At 44.2% G+C, this 19,826-nt stretch overlaps 1 protein-coding gene across 8 annotated transcripts in view; it reads left to right on the top strand.

The window, feature by feature from the left end:
* The first annotated feature begins 2,067 nt into the window (after positions 1–2,067).
* The window catches only part of TBC1D12 (TBC1 domain family member 12), a 131,632-nt gene continuing 113,873 nt past the window's right edge, over positions 2,068–19,826 (top strand). For 2 of the 8 annotated variants that reach the window (XM_051823425.2, XM_051823424.2), the window contains exon 1: positions 2,068–3,255. In XM_051823425.2, the coding sequence (XP_051679385.2) occupies positions 2,291–3,255 (965 nt within the window). In that variant the 5' untranslated portion in view covers positions 2,068–2,290. The remainder of the gene's footprint in view (positions 3,256–19,826) is intronic. The other 6 variants (XM_070057572.1, XM_070057574.1, XM_070057575.1 and 3 more) reach the window with 6 other exon arrangements.

Genomic DNA, 19,826 nt, shown 5'->3' with positions numbered 1-19,826 from the left:
GCAGCCCAAGATGGCCTGAGCACCTGGGCCCCTGCTGCCCACGTGGGAGACCTGGATAGAGTTCCTGGTTCCTGGCTTCAACCTGGCCCAACTTTGGCCATTGTAGGCATTTGGGGAGTGAATTTGCAAATGGAAGATAGATATTGCTCTCTATCTCTCCCTCTCTCTGTAACTCTGCTTCTCAAAGAAAGAAAACACTATAACCACTGGGCAATAACTCTCTTTTCCCCATTCCTCCAGTCACTAGCAATCATCGCTTGGCTTCCTGTCTCTACAAATTTACCCATTCTGGTCATTTCATATAAGTAAAGTATATACTGTGTTATATATATATATATATATATTTTTTTTTTGACAGGCAGAGTGGACAGTGAGAGAGAGAGACAGAGAGAAAGGTCTTCCTTTGCTGTTGGTTCACCCTCCAATGGCCGCCGCGGTCGACGAGCTGCGGCCGGCGCACCACGCTGATCCGATGGCAGGAGCTAGGAGCCAGGTGCTTTTCCTGGTCTCCCATGGGGTGCAGGGCCCAAGCACCTGGGCCATCCTCCACTGCACTCCCTGGCCACAGCAGATGTGTTATATATTTTTTAAAGATTTTATTTGAAAGGCAGAGTTACAGACAGAGAGGGAGAGACAGAGATCTTCCATTCACTGGTTCACTCCCCAAATGGCCACGACAGCTGGAGCTGGGCCTATACGAATCCAGGAGCCAGGAGTTTCTTCAGGGTCTCCCACATGGGTGCAGGGGCTCAAGCACTTGGGCCATTTTCTACTGCCTTCCCAGGTCATAAACAGAGAGCTGGATGAGAAATGGAGCTGCCCGGACAGCAACTAGCACCCATATGGGATGCCAGCGATGCAGGTGGAGGCCTAGCCTATTATGTCAAGGTGCACACCCGACAACGTGTTATCTTTTGTGTCTGGCTTCTTTCACTTAGCATGTTCTAAGATTCATCCACATTGTAGCATGTATCACTAGTTTATTCTTTTTTATAATTGAGTAATATTCCATGGTCTGGATATACCATTTTTGTTTATCCATCCTCTGTTGAAAGACATTTGGGTTGTTGTACCTTTTGGTTATGAATAGTGTTACCATGAACATTTATTAAAATATTTTTGTTTGAACATTTGTTTTCAAGTTTTTGAGTATATACCTAGGAGTGGGATTGCTGGGTCATGTAATAAAATTCTAAGTTTAATTTATTGAAGAACCAACAAACTATTTTTCATGGCTGCTAAACTATTTTAAAAATGTAGTTATTATCATTTTATTTGAAAGAGAGAGAGAGATCTCCCATCTACTTGTTCATGCTAAATGCTGGCAACAGCCAGGGTTGGGCCAGGAAGATGCCAGGAGCCAGGAACTCCATTTGGGTTTCCCAGTGAGTAGGAGGCACCCATATACTTGAGCCATCACCTACTGCCTACCAAGGATAGCTGTACCATTTCACATTCTACACAATTCTTGAAATCTATGCACACAGGGGTCTTCAAAAAGTTCACGGAAAATGAACGTTAAGGAAAAATTGTGCATGGATTTCAAAAAGTTTTTGCAGCAAAATAAGCTTTTCTTGTAGTACCATTTGCCTGACCTTTTTGAAGTACCCTCATAGAAGGGTTCTACTTTTTCCACATCCTTTCCAATGCTTGCTATTTTCCACAGACAGCCTAGTGGACGGTAAGTGGACTTTATTGTACTTTTGCTTCGGGTTCCTTTAATGACGAATGACAGATAATTTTGGTAGCGTTGTGGAAGCCGAAGCAAAGGGAGGGTGTTGACTTGAGGCCATAACAGCCCTGAGCTATGGCTATGACGATGGAAAAGGATGTAAAAATTGAAGAGCCGCCCGGTGGCCAGTTAGCACTGGAAGGACTTAACGCGCTGGCGTCTTGCAATTCTACTCCCATGCACATAGTACGCCCAGTGAATTTTTGTTAGGCGAGCAGCACCCGCGCTTCTGTTGAGCACTGTCACGCCCGGAGCCAGCCAATCAGCTTCCACCACCCGGACGGCCGATCCCAGATTGGCTGAGTGCGCCTCTCTAGCTTCCGTCTCTATGGTTCGGGGAATCTCCAGGTCGGGGGCTTGACCGATCTGGCTTTTGCGCGTGCGCGAGCCCAGGCGCGTGCCCGCCCTCGCCCAACTGTGCGACCCCGCGGGTGGGAGGGGTGGGTCTGGGAACGTTGCGGCGACCGCCGCGGCCCCACACCCAGGGCTGTTCCCTGGCGGAGACTGCGCCGGGGAGTTCTCCGCCGTCTCCTTGGGTGGCAGCCACCCGGACCCCAGATGGTGGGTCCGGAGGATGCCGCAGCCTGTTCGGGAAGAAACCCCAAGTTGCTCCCGGTGCCGGCGCCGGAGCCCGTGGACCAGGACGGGAAGATGATCCGGGCCACGGGCGGCTTTGGCGGAGGCGTCAGCGCTGTGGAGCCGCCTGAAGAGGAGGAGGAGGAGGAGGAGGAGGAGACGCCGCCGCGGCAGCTCCTTCAGTGTTACCTCGCGGCTGCCGGTGCACAGCTGGAGCCGGGGCTCTGCCACTGTGCGGTGCCCAGCAGCCAGGCCGGCGCCCCGCAGTTCGCGGCAGCGCCTCGCTCGGACGCTTGCCCGCCGGGCTCGGGATCCAAGCACCTTGGCGCCGAGGCGGCGGATGTCCGCGCGCCACGGCACGGAGGCATGATCAACGGGGACTCGGGCTTTCTGCCTGGCCGGGCCGGTCGCGACCTAGAGGAGGTTCGCGGGCTGGCCCGCGCCGGCGGCCCGGAGCCGCGCCGCCGCCGCCCCTGCGGCCGCCTCCGCCTGGAGGGGCCTGGTGACGAGAGCGCGGACCGCGCGAGCAGCCCGTCGGACTGGGCCGCGCCGCTCGAGGACCCGCTGCGGAGCTGCTGTCTGGCGACTGCGGACAGCACGGAGCCCGAGGGCGCGGGCAGCGGATCCGGGGGCAGCCTGGCCAGTGGCGGTAGCAGCAGCGAGGACTTGGGGCGGCCGGGAGCCGGCGGTCGGGGTCTGGAGGAGGACGCGCCCCCGGCCACCTCGGCCGAGAGGACTCGTGGGGGCTTGGGCGCCGAGCCGCGCCTGTGCTTGCCGGACGTTCATTTGAACTCTCGGAACACGTTCGAGGTGAGCCGCCGCCAGAGCGCCCGGGACCCCCTGCCCCCGGCGGGGCTGCCGGAGTCCTCGGCCGCCTCCGAGCCGGGCTCCGCGGGGACCGCTGCCCGGGCTCGACGGACCGGCGGCTTCGCCGACTTCTTCGCCAGGTACAGCGCAGCCTGCGCCGGAGCTGGGGCCGGGGCCGGGGCCGGGGCCGGGGCCGGGGCCGGGGCCGGGGCCGGGGCCGGGGCCGGGGCCGGGGCCGGGGCCGGGGCCGGGATGGCCGCCTCCTGCCGGCCCCCGCGCGCGTCCGTGCTTAGCTTTGATTTGTTGCCGAGAGAAGAGGAACTGGATCTACTTGTGTTTCTGGAGAAGTTGCGCGCTCCGTGGGGAGCGGATTTTTCTGTTGCTCTGTCGACTGGGGGCTGTACGTGCTAGTCACACCTGATTTCTCTGCTTTCAGATCTGGCCAGCCTGCTAGTGCCATTATCTCCAGTTGTCTTTTCCTGAAGAGCCGATAACCTTCTATGTCTCTATGTCTCCGATTTTTTTTTTTTTAATTGTACTGCAAGGATTTGCAAAGATTGGAGGGGCGGTATGGGCGTTCGGGTGTGGTTGTGAAAGGGAAGTCATTTTGCAGAGCTGTTTTATTTGCGTGGAACATATAAACCCATTTAAGTAGTTTGGGGATGCTTGAAATTCGAAGGGATTGCGGCTCATAGTGTTTAATCGGTTTCCCCCACTGTGATCTTTATTAAAAATTAAACTAATTTGTGTTTAGAATTTGATTCTAGCCTTCTAAGCCAAATTACTGTAGCGCTTAGGAAGCTCGGTTTCTTTGCTTCGCTCAGATATCCCTTCACTTTTTTTCAACAGCTTCTTATTAGTTTTTTTTATCTTGTTTTGGTGATTTGATAAGATGTCCTTGAAATACGGTGCTGGACATTGTGAGTCTAAGAATGGGGCTTTGTTGATTAATGGGGATGCATAAGCAGAGAAGTTTATAGAAAACATTAACATTACTGAGAAAACAGTTTCTCTTGAGATAGATTTTGACATGCTTATAAAATTTTGTTTTTTAAATTTTTGGGCAAATAAGAAAGTATTTTGTACTTGTAAAACCTTCCATTTTAGAATTTTCTGTTTTCCTTCCTTTTTGAGGGATCTTGAGTATAGTCGGAAGTGAAAGCAACCAATTCTGCAGCTTAGGTTTCAGGAGGTTGTACAATTAGTGTGCAAGCTGCTGGACACAAAGATGCAGTTTTATGATTGCAATTGATATTATCCCTTATTTTTCCTGCTTATGTAAGTTTACAAAAAATTTACAAAGTTTCTTAAAACAAGAATGGGAAATTCTAATTTCAAGTATTCCTAGGACAAAATATATAATAAGGAGATCTGTGTTTGGGTCTGTAGTTGCAAAAATTATATTCCAAAATGTCTCAAGGTGAGATGAGTTTGTATCTTTGTGATACTATGTGGCCTTTGGGCATCTATTGGTTATTGTATCTGTCTTGGTTATGTTTTAAGGTCAGGTGGGAGGAGTTTTAGACCTGGAAGGAGCTTTGGAGATCATCCTGAGTGCTTGCTTTGTGCCAGATGTTGGGAATAGAGATGATTTGAATAATGATCCTTGACCTGGAGGTGGAGTGTCTCTTCGTGAGGATTAAGTTTGAAGACAGATAAATGCATTGTAATTTATGAACAATGACAGCGCAAACTTATGTATAAGAGGCTTTCATATTGTTAGCAGTAAGCATAAAATTTTATCAAATTAAAGTTTTTCTTTAACTTATAGACTTTTTTTTAGATTTATTTATTGAAAGAGTTATATATAGAGAGAAGGAGAGGCAGAGAGAGAGGTCTTCCATCTGCTGGTTCATTCCCCAATTGGCCGCAACAGCTGGAGCTGTGCCGATCCAAAGCCAGGAGCCAGGCGCTTTCTCCAAGTCTCCCGCGTGGGTGCAGGGCTCAAGGACTTGGGCCATCTTCTGCTGCTTTCCCAGGCCATAACAGAGAGCTGGATTGGAAGTGGAGCAGCTGGCACTTGAACCAGCACCCATATAGGATGCTGGCACTGCAGGTGGTGGCTTTTACCTGCTATACCACAGCGCCAGCCCCTAACTTATACAGCATTAGCAGCTTTTTATTAATATAGCCAGATAGCATTCATGTGGCTACATTATTCATACATATTGGAGCACTGGGTATGAAATCAGAAAACTTAGGTATTCAAAAGTTAATTTCTCTAGGCCTCATTTTTCTTAATTGAGATCTGATGTCAAGAGTCTAGGGGTTGGGCCAGAGTTTTGGTGCAGCAGGTTAAACTGCCACCAGGTGACAATTGCATCCCACATTGGTCTGAGTCCTGGCTACTCTGCTTTGGATCCAGGTTTCTTCTGATGTGCCTGGGAAGGCAGCAGATGATGGCCCTGCCACCCATGTAGGAGGTCTTCACTCCTGGTTTTGGCCTGGCCTAGTCCATTTGGGGAGAGAACCAGCAGATGGAAGATATGTTTCCCTCTGTCTCTCCCCTTCTCTCTGTCTTGCCTTACCTTTCAAATGGATAAATGAATCTTAAGGAAAAAAAAAAAAACACTTCAAGAGTCCTTGCTTTAATATGAGATTTTTGGGAAAGGGCAGAATCAAAGGCATAGTTTTTCTCTTAGCATTTAGATAAAGCTTAACTGTTTTTTTTTTTTTAATTTTTAAAAATCTATTTGAAAGGCAGAATTAGAGGGAGATAGGGAGAGGGAGATAAAGAGATATCTTTTATCTGCTGGTTCACTCGGCAAATGGCTGCAATGGCCAGGGGTAGGAGCCAGAAACTCCATCCCTGTCTCTGATGTGAGTGGCAGGGGCCCAAGTACTTGGTCTATCTTCTGCTTTCCCAGGCACATAGCAGGGAGCTGGATTAGAATTGGAGTAGCCAGGACTTAAACCGGTGCTCTGATAAGAGATGCTGGCATGGCAGGCGGCTACAGCATAATGTCAGCCTGTTACCTGGATTCTGCAATTCTTAAAAGCAGGGACTGTGACATTCATTCGGGAATCTACAATACACAGCACTGGTGTGAAGAACCCCTTTCAGACTGAGTTGAATTAACAGCTTTGATGGACTTCTCTTTTTTACTGTTCTCTAGGTGGTGTAATTGTAAAAAATTTTCTATCCTCAGGCAAAATAATCAGAATTAGGCTTCTCTGAGCAACTCTAGAGGTTCCCCCTACCTCCTACCTTCTAGTTGACATCTTTAGCTCTGAAGTTTGGGGCCAGGGTTCCCTTGGGGAGTGGCATGTTTAGGGATAGATTCATGTTCTTGGGTATAACCCCTGCTCTCACTTAATTTAAGTGAGAAAGAGAGAGAGCTCGAGTGAGCTGGTGGCAGACTAGGATTCGAAACTAGCACTCTTGATTTCTGTCCACACGTATGCTCGCTCATCACCTGTTTGTCTTACAGCTTTTTTCTCTGCTCCCCCTTTTATTCTCCATGCTTCCCTTTTCCCTCGCTTAACTGGGAAAAAGTCTGTAACAGAAAACTTTGGAAAAAGTAGTTTTGTGTTTGTTTTACTTTAAACATGGAGGGAACATTTTATGGCAATATATTTATTGTTATACACATTGTTGTGGTCAGTTAAGACCCATCATTGACAGGAGCTTCATTGACTAGGTAGAAATCACGTAGGAGACAGAGAATTTGTTTAGGACTGTTGTCATTGTGGAGGATCTTTGCTTCCAGATTAGGGGGGTTTTGTTCCAGTGCCTGCTGGGGTCTTGTTTCACCTTCACATAGGCACCTCCCTATGTTTGTGGTGACTTGTCCAGGGGACTCCTAGCAGTAACATTCCCTCAAATCCCTGACCTTATAAAAACTAAAATGCTGAGTGAACAGCACTGCTCCATTTTCACCAACTCAGCAATGAGGAAGACTGAAAACTTTTGAAATCTCTTGGGTTTCGAGGCTAGGCATTGTTCCTAAGGACCCATTTATTACTGTGTGTGTGTGTGTTTTTTTTTTTTTTTTTTTTTTTAATTACTTGTTTGAGAGACAGAGAGACAGAAAGCTCGCATCCACTATTTTACTCTCCAAATGGCTGCAGTGGCCTGTCTGGGCAGGTCCAATGCTGGGAGACAGGAACTCAATCTAGGTCTCTCACATGGGTAGCAGAAACCCAGTTATTTGAGCTGTCTCTGTTGCCTCCCAAGGATTGCATTGGCAGGAATCTGAAATCAGCAACAGGAGCTGGGAATAAAACCCGTTTCTCTGATGTGGGATGTGGGTGTCTTAACTGCTAGGTTAAATGCCTGCACCAGTTACTCTTTTTTTTTTTGTAATATTTTTTATTTATTTATTTGACAGGTAGAGTTACAGACAGTGAGAGAGACAGAGAGAGACAGAGAGAAAGGTCTTCCTTCCGTTGGTTCAATTCCCAAATGGCCGGTACAGCCAGCGCTGTGCTGATCCAAAGCCAGGAGCCAGGTGCTTCTTCCTGGTCTCCCATGCGGGTGCAGGGGCCCAAGCACCTGGGCCATCCTCCACTGTCTTCCCGGGCCACAGCATAGAGCTGGACTGGAAGAGGAGCAACTGGGACTAGAACCCGGCACCCATATGAGATGCCAGCGCTGCAGGTGGAGGGTTAACCTAGTATGCCACCGCGCTGGCCCCATGTACCAGTTACTCTTTGAAAAAAATATAGTAGTTTTAGATTGTTACAAAAACAGTCAGAAGAGTTCTTCAAGCAAATTCATGTCTTGATGTTTTCAAGCTAGAATGATTTATTTTTTACATAGATAGAATCTTAATGGTTTTCTTTTTTGTTTATTTTTAGTCCATTTAATACTTCTGAGACTTGTTGGGGGTTACAGTGGCAGAGTTACTGTTATTTAGAAATACACAAGTAACTATCTGTGTGTCCTTATAGTGATGATAGTTTTTTTTTTTTGTGAAGTCTACATAATGAGTCATAAGAATTTGGTAGCCCCTCCTCAGAATCAGCCCTTAAGGCATTTGGATCTGGCTAAAAAGCCCATGAGAGTTTCTCAGGCATGGAAAGCCAAGACACCGTGGCAAAAAATGACCTAAATGAAAGATCTCTGTGAGTGAGATCCTAGTGGAAAGAATGGGCCATCAAAGAAGGAGGTACCTTTCTCTGAAGGGAGGAGAGAACTTCTACTTTGATTATGGCCTTGTCTTAATAACGTCAGAGTTTGTGAACTCAAGAGGCTTCCTTAGCCTTGGCTGCTGGTGACAAGAGCCTCGGGTGATTACTGAGGTCATAAACAAAGAGTGTCAATTGTTCAGTCAACAACAGGAGTTACTGTAGGATCTCTGTGTAGTATGTAGTCCCCATGTAGGATCTCTGTCCTTAATGTGTTATACTATGAGAATTAACGATAAAACTAGTTTTCAAGCAGTACTTTATACTTTGTGTGTTTGTATGGGTGCAAACTGTTGACATCTTTACTTAGTATATACTAAGTTGATCTTCTGTATATAAAGATAATTGAAAATGAATCTTAATGAAGAATAGGATGGGAGAGGGAGTAGGAGATGGGATGGTTTGTGGGTGGTTACAGGGGGAAAAACAGCTATAATCCAAAAGTTGTACTTTTGAAATTTATATTTATTAAATAAAAGTTTTCTTAAAAAAAAAAAAAAGAATTTGGTAGCCCTAAAGAACATAGCTATAGCTATAGCTATAGCTTCCCTATAAAGTAGGGAAGAAAGTATTGAAGATTTTTTCTCCTTTATCTGAAAAGACAGTTGACTTTCTAGATTCTGGAACATACAGATTCCTGTAGCTTTCCCTGTAGTTTTTGACTTCTGAAACCTCCTAAATGATAGCAAAAACTGTTTCAGAGCTCTACTTAGAACAGGTGGGCTGAACAGAGAAGAAAAGTTCTTTTCACAACCACATAGTCTCCATTCTCTCCAGTATGAAAAGAGATGAAAGTAGATGATTTCATTAAAAATGATACTGATAATTTTAAATTCCTATGATTATAATTTTTCTAAATTTGAGATTCTCAGAAACAACATAATTAACCACTTTTTTTTCCACCTATAACTTCACTAGTTGACAGAATCATAATTCATTTGAGCCATCATAGATATCTGTCAGATAGGGCTCTCAGGTTTGTTCCATGGTGCATATTCCTTTCAGCTTAGTAAAATACACTATATTTTATAACTTTTTAAAAAAATTATTTATTTGAAAGGCAGAGCCACAAAGAGGCAGAGAGAGCAAAAGAGAGATAGAGGTCCTCCATCTTGGTTCACTCCCCAAATGGCCTCAATGGCTGGAACTGGGCTGGTCTGAACCCAGGAACCAGGAGCTTCCCGGTCTCCCATGAGGGTGCAAGGGCCTAAGGAGTTGGGTTATCCTCCACTGCTCTCCCAGGCACACGAGTAGGGAGCTAGATGGGAAGTTGTGTAGCCGGGACTTGAACGGGTACTCCCATGGGATGCTGGCACCGCAGGTGGTGGCTTTACTCGTTATGCCACAGCACAAGCCCCAAAATAGACTATAACGTAACTTCAAAGCTAGTTTCTAGGAGAAAAAGGAAAAAAAAAAATCCTTCTTCAATAAAGAAAAGATAAAATATCAAACTTCTTGTAAGTTTTAAAAGATTTTTAAAGATCCCTGAAGCAAGCAGTTCATTAATACTCTTGTGATATAATTATTTACAAGGAGAATGAAGGGATATCTGTTAACATTCAAAAAATTAAAGCCAGTAAGAGGTGAGAGAGTGAGTACACTCCTGTCTGCCAGTTCATTCTCCTAATCCCTGCAACATCTGGGACTGGATAAGGTCAAAGCCCAAGTCTGGGAGCTCAATCTAGGTGTTTTCTGTGGTTATCAGGAACGCAGTTACTTGGGCCATCACTGTTGATTCCTAGGGTCTGCATTAGCAGGAAGTTGGAATCAGGAGACTCCAGCCAGGTATCCAACCCAGGTACTCTGATAGACAAGGTAGGCATCTTAACTGGTGTCTTGATTGCTAGGCTAAATGCCTACCCCAAAACCAATAAACCAGTAAGTAACATTTTAGGGATCTGAACTAATAAACCATTGGAAATCCAGCATTGGTGTAAAGACTTCACCTTAAACATTTGTTAAGATGGGAGTTTAGAAATTTGATAACCTGATGGGAAACTGCAGTTTTTGTGAGACTAGACAATTTAGGCACTCAAGCCTTTGCGTATTATTTTGAAGTGCTAAATGAAATGAACATTTTGGGGCTAGCACTGTGGTGCAGTAGGTTAAGCCTCTGCCTGCAGCGCTGGTATCCTATATAAGTGGCAGTTCCACTTCCCGTCCAGTTCACTGCTAATGGCCTGGGAAAGCAGCGATGGCGGCCCAAGTGCCTGGACCCCTGCATCCATATGAGAAACATGGAAGAAGTTCCTATCTTCAGATTTCAGCCTGGACCAGCCCCAGCTGTTGTGGCCATTGGGGGAGTGAACCAGCAGATGCAAGATCTCCTTCTCTGCCTCTCCTTCTCTCTCTGTAACTCTGCCTTTTGCATAAATAAACAGGCCATTATTATAGTATTGGAGTTGCTTGGTAGTCTTCTGAACTATCCAAAATGAGCATTATAGATTTATTTCTTATTTTTTAAAATAAGCATTTTATTTTAAAGTAGTTTAAGATTTACAGCAAAGTTTGAGAGAGAACACTGGGAATTCCTGTGTGCCCCTCACCCAGTTCGTCTGATGGAACATCACATTACAGTGGTACACTTGGCACAGTAAGAACTGAAGTTGGTAAATTGGTATCACTTTACACGTTATTCAGAAGAGGATTTTCACTAGGTTATTTCATTTAGGGTGGGGTGGTTGTATTCTATAAAATCAGAGATGGTTGAAGTAGGAGGAACTTTAGGGCTCACTTTATTCATCCCTTAGTACTCTATGAAAAACCAAGGACGCTGTTATCATAGAAATATTTTATTTGCCAGATATGATCTGGTAAGGTGGTGTTAACATTGGAAGTGACTTAGTTAACAACTTGTTCTTCAGGTGGACCAAGAACAATGATTTCTAAGCATTTCATTGTAGATTATTTGGGACAGTGTTTATAGAATCCGTTTGCCTCTAGAAAAAGTACAAATGTATATCTTAATTCTTTTTTTTTTTTTTTTTTTTTTACAGGCAGAGTGGATAGTGAGAGAGACAGAGAGAAAGATCTTCCTTTTTGCCATTGGTTCACCCTCCAATGGTCTTCGCGGCTGGTGCGCTGTGGCCAGCCCATCGCGCTGATCCGAAGCCAGGAGCCAGGTGCTTATCCTGGTCTCTCATGCAGGTGCAGGGCCCAAGGACTTGGGCCATCCTCCACTGCACTCCCGGGCCATAGCAGAGAGCTGGCCTGGAAGAGGGGCAAGCGGGACAGAATCCGGTGCCCTGACCCGGACTAGAACCTGGTGTGCCGGAGCCGCAGGCGGAGGATTAGCCTATTGAGCCGTGGCGCCGGCCCTACATAATTTCACATTTTTATGTATTTTCTAAGTTTGCCTTTTTGGTTTGTAAAATATGCTTGTGACCTATGGTTTATTTTCATCTTACAGTTACTCATCTACAGTCAGGTGGCTAATAAATATAAGAATTAGAACTAGGTTTAGTTCATATTCCTAAGGCTTGGAGCTGCTTTTTAAATTTTAACGAACTATAAATTTAAGAACAAAAACACAGCTTTTGGTGAAGTGAAAATACTATTGACTTGAGAGATAAGAAAATTGGCTTTTGTCCTGGGTGGCTTCTTTTACCACTAAATAATTGTGTGACCTTGGGCAATCATGGAATTTCTGGATTTTAGGTTACTCATTTGTGAAACTGGGAGATTCAGAGTTCCTTCTGGTTCTAATATACTGTGATATTATATTATACAGTTCTTTTGCACACAGCGGAGGACTACATTTACTGGGTAAATATTACAAAAGTGAACTGACTTAAAAAAGGATGTTTTTTTTTTTTTAAACTTTTATTTAATGAATATAAATTTCCAAAGTACGATTTATGGATTACAATGGCTTCCCCCCCATACCATCCCTCCCACCCACAACCCTCCCCTTTCCCACTCCCTCTCCCCTTCCATTCACATCAAGATTCATTTTCGATTATCTTAATATACAGAAGATCAGCTTAGTATACATTAAGTATGGATTTCAACAGTTTGCTCCCACACAGAAACAAAAAGTGAAAAATAATAGATGATTTTTTTTAAATGATGATGAAATCAGAGCAGACCTATTGTCATGTTTAATCCCAGTGAGAGTCAAGTTGGGAATTGATAATTTCTTTTTTTTTTTTTTTTTTTTTACAGAGGATCAGTTTAGTATGCATTAAGTAAAGATTTCAACAGTTTGCACCCCCATAGAAACACAAAGTGAAATATATTGTTTGAGTACTCGTTATAGCATTAAGTCTCAATGTACAGCACATTAAGGACAGAGATCCTACATGAGGAGTAAGTGCACAGTGACTCCTGTTGTTGACTTTACCAATTGACACTCCTGTTTATGGCATCAGTAATCTCCCTATGCTCCAGTCATGAGTTTCCAAGGCTATGGAAGCCCCTTGAGTTCTCCGACTCTTATCTTGTTTAGACAAGGTCATAGTCAAAGTGGAGGTTCTCTCCTCCCTTCAGAGAAAGGTACCTCCTTCTTTGAAGACCTGTTCTTTCCACTGGGATCTCACTCACAGAGATCTTTTGCCAGAGTGTCTTGGCTTTCCATGCCTGAAATACTCTCATGGGCTTTTCAGCCAGATCCGAATGCCTTTAGGGCTGATTCTGAGGCCAGAGTGCTATTTAGGACATCTTCCATTCTGTGAGTCTGCTGAGTATCTCACTTCCCATGTTGGATCACTCTCCTAAAAAAGGATGTTTTAAAAAATAGTTTTTAAAAAAATATCTATTTTATTTATTTGAAAGACACAGTTACAGAGAGAGAGGTAGAGCCAGAGAGAAAGAGAGGTCTTCCATCTGTTGGTTCACTCCCCAGATGACCGCATTGGCCAGAGCTGAGCTGATCCAAAGCAGGAGCTTTTTCCGGGTCTCCTGTATGGTGCAGGGGCCCAAGGACTTGGGCCATCTTCTACTGCTTTCCCAGGCCATAGCAGAGAGCTGGATCTGAAGTGGAGCAGCCTGGACTCAAACTGGTGCCTATATGGGAAGCTGGTGTTGCAGGCTAATGCTTTAACCTGCTGTGCCACAGAGCTGGCCCCAGAATTTTCTTTTCATCTGTAAATTGAAAAGGTTGCCAGAGATAGAACTATCACCTTCAACTCTACATTCTACCTTGAATGTTTTTTTCAGTAAAGGTGAACTCTGTCTAGAGTGATCATGCTGAAGATTTTGTTTGATTCTTCACTGTGTAGACAGTACAGACCAACAGATCCCTAGATCTGTTTCTCTGTCCTTCTCTTTCTCTCATTTCTTTGGTATGTGGCAGATGGGGTAGAGAATAGGGTGGTAGGAAGTTAGTTAACCAATTAACTAGAATATAAGACTTTAACTTCCAGATTGTGTGTTTCTTAAAAGTTTCCAGGGTTCCACTTTGGTGAACTAGTGCAGTAGTTTAATATTTGGTATACTTCAAAATCATCTAAAAACACGTTTAAAAATATTATGTAATCTATACCCTACATTTAGGCAGATTCAGGGGACTGATCCTGGCAGGTAAGTTTGCATTTTTAGGAAGCTACTTCCAATTGATTTAGTTTGTCATCTGAATTTTGGTGGATTGAAGATTTAGATACCTTATTCCTAGATGGCACCTTTAAATTATAGAATGACATAGTGATTAAAAGTGCTGAGTTTGTAATTGGACTGCCTGATTTTGAATTCGTTTACCTTGTCCGTCTGGACTTTTCTGGATCTTAGACAATTCCTCAGTAAAATGGGAGATGAATGATAATACCTACCTCATGGGATTGTCATGAGGGCTGCATGAGCTAATATTCCAAAAGCTTTGTGTTTATTATGTGTTATACATAGTGAGGGTTCAAATGTTATTAATCACTATGGCAGGATTACTATAATCCATTTTCCAACACAGGAAAGGAAGAGACTGGAATGAATTTTTGTGTACTAGGGAAGCATGACACAACTTGTGTAGTAAGAGAATTTAAGACATAATTTGTACATGGATTTGGATGGCTATTAAAATGGATTCTGGTATAGTGATAAAAATTTTCCAGAAGTCTGAAGATTTGAATGAAAAGCATATCTGCAAAAGAACTGAATGAGAAGGTTGAGATAGATTAAAATGTATCCTTTGTTGTTTTATAGGGCTTTTATAGACAAAGGCAATTTTTTAGTTTAAGTTCATGAAATGTTTAACTTGGCTTACTCATACATTTCATACTTAGTATGTTGTGGTAGGATGGTTTTGGGAAAGAGTGGAAACATTTGGAGAATTTGAGGCAATACATCTGTTATCCATCTCTAAATGCATTCATCAAGGGAAAATGAGTCCTTTTGGAGACTGCTTATTTCTTCCTAGGAACTGTTAGCTATGCTAAGAGTTGTCCTCCATTCTGATAATCACTTGAACCCTACTACAGTGAATTTTAGACTTTAATTTTTTTAAAAAAGATTTATTTATTTTATAATTTTAAAGGCAGAATTACAGTGAGAAATGCAGAGATACAGAGACAGAAGGAGAAACAGAGGGAGAGAGAGATATCTTCCATCCACTGGTTAGCTCCCCAAATTGCTGCAATAGCTAGGACTGGTCAATGCCAAAGCCAGGAGCCTGGAACTCCTGGTAGGAGACTAAGCACTTGGGCCATTTTCTGCTGCCTTCTCAGGTGCATTGGCAGGGAGGTGGATCTGGAGTGAAGCACCCAGGACTTGAATTGGTGCTCCTATGGTATGCAAGTGTTGCAGGTAGTGGCTTAATCCACTGTACAACTTCTTGAGGTATCACATGCTGCCTCCCAGGATCTGTGTTGTCATGAAGCTGGAATTGGGAACTGGAGCCAGGAATTGGACTCAGGTACTTTAATGTGGGATGCAGACCATAACCTGTGTTTTTTTTTTTTTTTTACATTTATGTTATTTATTTGAAGGGCAGTTACACACACACACACACACACACACACACACACAGAAAGAGAGAGAGAGAGAGAGGCCCGCGTTGTGGCGTAGGAGGTAAAAGCGTTGGCATCCCATATGGGCGCTGATTCAAGTCCTTGGCTGCTCCACTTCCAATCCAGCTCTCTGCTATGGTCTGGGAAGGCAGCAGAAGATGGCCTAAGTCCTTGGGCCCCTTAACCTGCATGGGAGACCTGGAAGAAGCACCTGCCTGGCTCCTGGCTTCAGATTGCCTCAGCTCCGGCCTTTGTGGCCAATTGGGGAGTGAACTAGTAGATGGAGGACCTCTCTCTCTCCCTCTCCCCCTCCCTCTCCCCCTCCCTCTCCCCCTCCCTCTCCCCCTCCCTCTCCCTCCCTCTCTTCCTCTCTTCCTCTCTTTCTCTGCCTCTCCTTCTCTCTCTCTGTAGCTCTGACTTTCAAATAAATAAATAAATAAATCTTTAAAAAAAAAGAGACAGGGAGAGAGAGATATCTTTCATCTACTGGTTCACTCCCCGGTTGGCCACAACAATCAGATTAGCCAGGCTGACGTCAGGAGCCAGGAGCTTCTTCCAGGTCTCCCACATGGGTGCAGGGGCATAAGCATTTGGGCCATCCTCCACTACTTTTCCAGGCACACTAGCAGGGAGCTGGATTGGAAATGGAGCAGCCAGGACTAGACCCGGTACCCATATGTGATGCTTCCTTGCAGGTGTTGGCTTTACCTACTATGCCACAGCACCAACCCCGGGAATCAAAATTTTTAATGATGGCCTCAGGTGATTCTGATGCAGGTGGCTCCTAGTCTGGACTGGCCTAGCAGATAGGCGACTTTTCTCAGGTAGTAACTGAAAGAGATATCATACACACTTGTAGCTAACATTGCTTTATTGTTTTAAGATGGGATCATTTGTAGGTACTCTGTAATTAATGAGTAAAAACAAAAACTGCAGTAGAAAATAGAGAAAAACAAATACAAGTATATGCTACCTTGCCAACCTTTGCTTCTTTGAGAAATTATCTTTGCCTAATTAAATCTTAATTTAAAAATCTTAAACCTAAGGAAAGTTTAAGATTTCCTCAGTGTGGCAATATAACTGTACTTTTCTTACCTTTTTACACCTTATCCAAAAAGTTGTCAATTTTCTGTCTACTGCTAGTTTTAACTCTTCCGTGACTTTAAGAAGAAACCCCACAAGCTACACATGGCTTGTTCCCCTCCACAGTTTGTTGCTTCAGCCTTTCTTGCACTTCTTATTTCTGTGGCTAAAAGAAGAAAGAGGAAAACGCATGTGACTGTCTGGGTTTTCAGCAGGCTCTTTCCTGCAATTAAGAGAAGTTTGCCTTAGGAAACCAACTACAAGTCATGCTGCTACTTAGAGCTAGCTGGAGAGTGAACATGATAAAGTGTTTAGATACCTTTGAATTAGGCTTTTCAGTTTCTTATTAATTTGAATTTTATGTTTATGGAGACTGTTTTGGTTAAAAAAATTTGTCTGCCTTTCTCTAACCATATACAGATTAAAACGTTTTAAATTTGGAACTGAACATGATAGTTTTGAAATTAAATTATGTGCTCTTTTCTCATATTTTCCCAAATACTATAATGTTCAACTACCCGTTATACATTGGACAGTTAGAATTTCCAGATCTGGTTTTCATTTAGACTGTAGCTATCTTTTAGTCAAGTAGGGGAAATACTTTTCTGTTGTTATTCAAGGACTGTAATAACTTAATTGAGGGGGGGTTAGGGATTAGAAAAGCATTAGAAAAGTGTTCACATTATCTGCTTGAGAAAAGTAGGAAAAGGAATATAAAGGAAAAGATAAGTATTTTTGTTTCTGTATTTTTCTTGTTAAGGTAATGAAAAGATAAAGAAATTTAAAGTGTATGGAAATACCATTAGAGATATAAGAAACTGCAGATGAATGAATCTGAAGAGGTTTGTAAAAAGAAAAAATTCTGGAGAGAATGAATGGGTGAAAGTTAGCCCTGTGGTTAGTACTTTGGCCTGTGGGTTTCAGAGTATTACCACAGATTATCTCCATATCCTTCTAACATTTTTTTTTTCTTTCTTTTTTTATATTTTTCATTTTTTTTCAAGGTGGTTTGTGGGGGGAGGCAGAGAGAAACACACACACACACACACAGAGACATCCATCTTTCATCTGCTGGTTTACTCCCCAAATACCTGCGACAGCCAGGGCTGGGGCAGTCTGAAACCAGGAGCTGGAACTCAATCTGGGCCTTCGACAAGGGTGGTGGTGACCCAAGTATTTGAGCCATCACTTTCTGCCTCCCAGGATGCATGTGGGCAGAAGCTAGATCAGAAACAAAGAAACTGGGTCTCAAACTAGGGACTTAAACCAGGTGCATTGATTTGGGATGCAGGGGTGGTAAGCAGCGACTTAAGTAGTTTCTGTATCCTGTGTTTTTGAAGAGTGATAAAATTTACTTTTTTCACTTGCATACATCCTTTGTCTCCATTGATTTTTAAAAATTTATTTATTTATTTATTTATATTTTATTTGAAAGGCAGAGACTGACATCTCTCATCCTCTGGTTTATTCTCCAAATGCCCCAACAGCCATGCATGGGGCAGGCCAAAGCTAGGAACCCAGATCTCAATCCAGGTTTCCCGTATGGGTGGTAAGGACCTAAGTAATTGAGCCATCACCTGCTGCTTCCCATGGTGCCCATTAGCAGGAAGCTGGAATCATGAGAAGAGCTGGGGTCTGCACCTAGGCACTCCAGTATGGCATGTGGGCTTCCAACTGTTGTCTTAAGGCCAATGCTAAAACCTCCTCATTTACTTTTTAGCTTTATATATACTACCTAGAATTAAAAGAAATTAATAATCTTTGAATGTAATTTGGAAAACAGAGAATTAGCATTTGTGGGGAGCAACTGGGAGCAACTCGGACTAGACTAAGTTACTGGAATTAAGACTTATTCTATGCATCTGCTTTCCTACAATATGGCGCTGAGAAGGGAAACAGCTTCTACACAGCTGCCTCTAGTTCAACCAATAAACTGTGGGACCTGCTCCTGATTGGAGGAGAGCAGCGTACTCGGCGTGTGGGTAGCAGAGTTGGGATTGGTGGAAGAGGACTATAAAGGAGGAGAGAGACGGCATGCACCAGGAACATCTAAGGGGAACACCTGTGCAGCCCCCGAGAGAGCCGGCCGGCGGTGTGCCGCTCCCCCGCGGAAGTGGGGAATGTGGCAGGGGGAACTGCCCTTCCACGGAGGTGGAAGGGACAGCAGCCAACCCGGGAAGAACCAGCAGCAAACCCGGGAAGGGCCGAGCAGACAAAAGAACAACGCAGGGTCCTGTGTCGTTCCTCCACGAAGACGGGGAGCGACATAATGGTGCCGTGACTCGGATATGAAGCCTAGGCAGGGTTTAGTGTCGTTCCTCCACGAAGGTGGGGAGCGACAGCATTGACCACCAAACTTTGTTATCTGAAATAAAACTTTTGATAGGCAATTATTATTTAAGTGAACTAGCAAAATAATCAAACATATAACCAGAGGATGATTTTTTTAAAAGATTTATTTATTTATTTGAAAGTCAGAGTTACACGGAGAGAGAGAGAGAGAGGTCTTCCATCTGTTGGTTCACTCCCCAGTTGGCTGCAACGGCTGGAGTTGCGCCAATCCGAAGCCAGGAGCCAGGAGCTTCTTCCGGGTCTCCCACGTTGAGTGCAGGGACCCAGGGACTTGGACCATCTTCTACTGCTTTCCCAGACCATAGCAGAGAGCTGGATTGGAAGAGGAGCAGTTGGGACTAGAACTGGTGCCCATATGGGATGGCTTCAGGCCAGGGCGTTCACCCGTTGCACCACAGCATCAGCCCCCTCCCACTCCCAGGATGATTTTATCTTTCTGGTATACTCCCAGAAGCACAAAAATATTTTCAAGAATATTAAGATAGGGATTTATTTTCAAAACTGGATATACAAGGTCTGGTGTTGTGGCATAGTAGATTAAGCTGCTGCCTGCACTGCTGGCATCCCATGGAGGCAGTGGTTTACATCCTGGCTACTCCACTTCTGATCCAGCCCCTGCTAATGCACCTGGGAAAAGCAGTGGAAGATGTCCCAGTTGCTTGGGCCCCTACTATCCACGTGGAAGACCTGGATGAAGCTCCTGGCTTTGGCCTGGCAGTTGTGGCCATTGGAGGAGTTCACCAGCAGATGGAAGATCTCTCTGTCTCTTCCTTTCTCTTTCTAACTCTGCCTTTCAAATAAATAAATAAATTTTAAAATAAGAAACAAACTGGATATACAATTAAAGTAGCAGAACTGGGGTGAGTGTTTGGTAAGATGCTGATTTGGATGCCCCCACCTCGTATCAGAATGGCTGCATTTTGAGTCTTCACTCTGCTTCCAATTCCAATTGCTTGCTAATGCATACTGTGGGAGACAGCATATGATAGCTCCAATATTTGGATCTCTGCCATCCATTTGGGACACCCAGATTGAGTTCTGGGTATCTGCCTTTGGCTTGGCCCAGCCCTGGCTGATGTGGTCATTTGGGAAGTGAACCACTGGATGGAAGACTTCTCTATGTCTGTGCCTTTCTGCCTTTCAAATAAGTGAAAGAAAATTAAAATAAATGAGAACAGAAACTATATTGCTTGAGGGAAGAATTTTGGAAG

This window comes from Oryctolagus cuniculus, chromosome 15 (genome assembly GCF_964237555.1).
Source record: "Oryctolagus cuniculus chromosome 15, mOryCun1.1, whole genome shotgun sequence".
Lineage (NCBI taxonomy): Eukaryota > Metazoa > Chordata > Mammalia > Lagomorpha > Leporidae > Oryctolagus > Oryctolagus cuniculus.
Note: the sequence above shows the minus strand (reverse complement) of the source record. Positions and strands in the feature narration are given on the sequence as shown.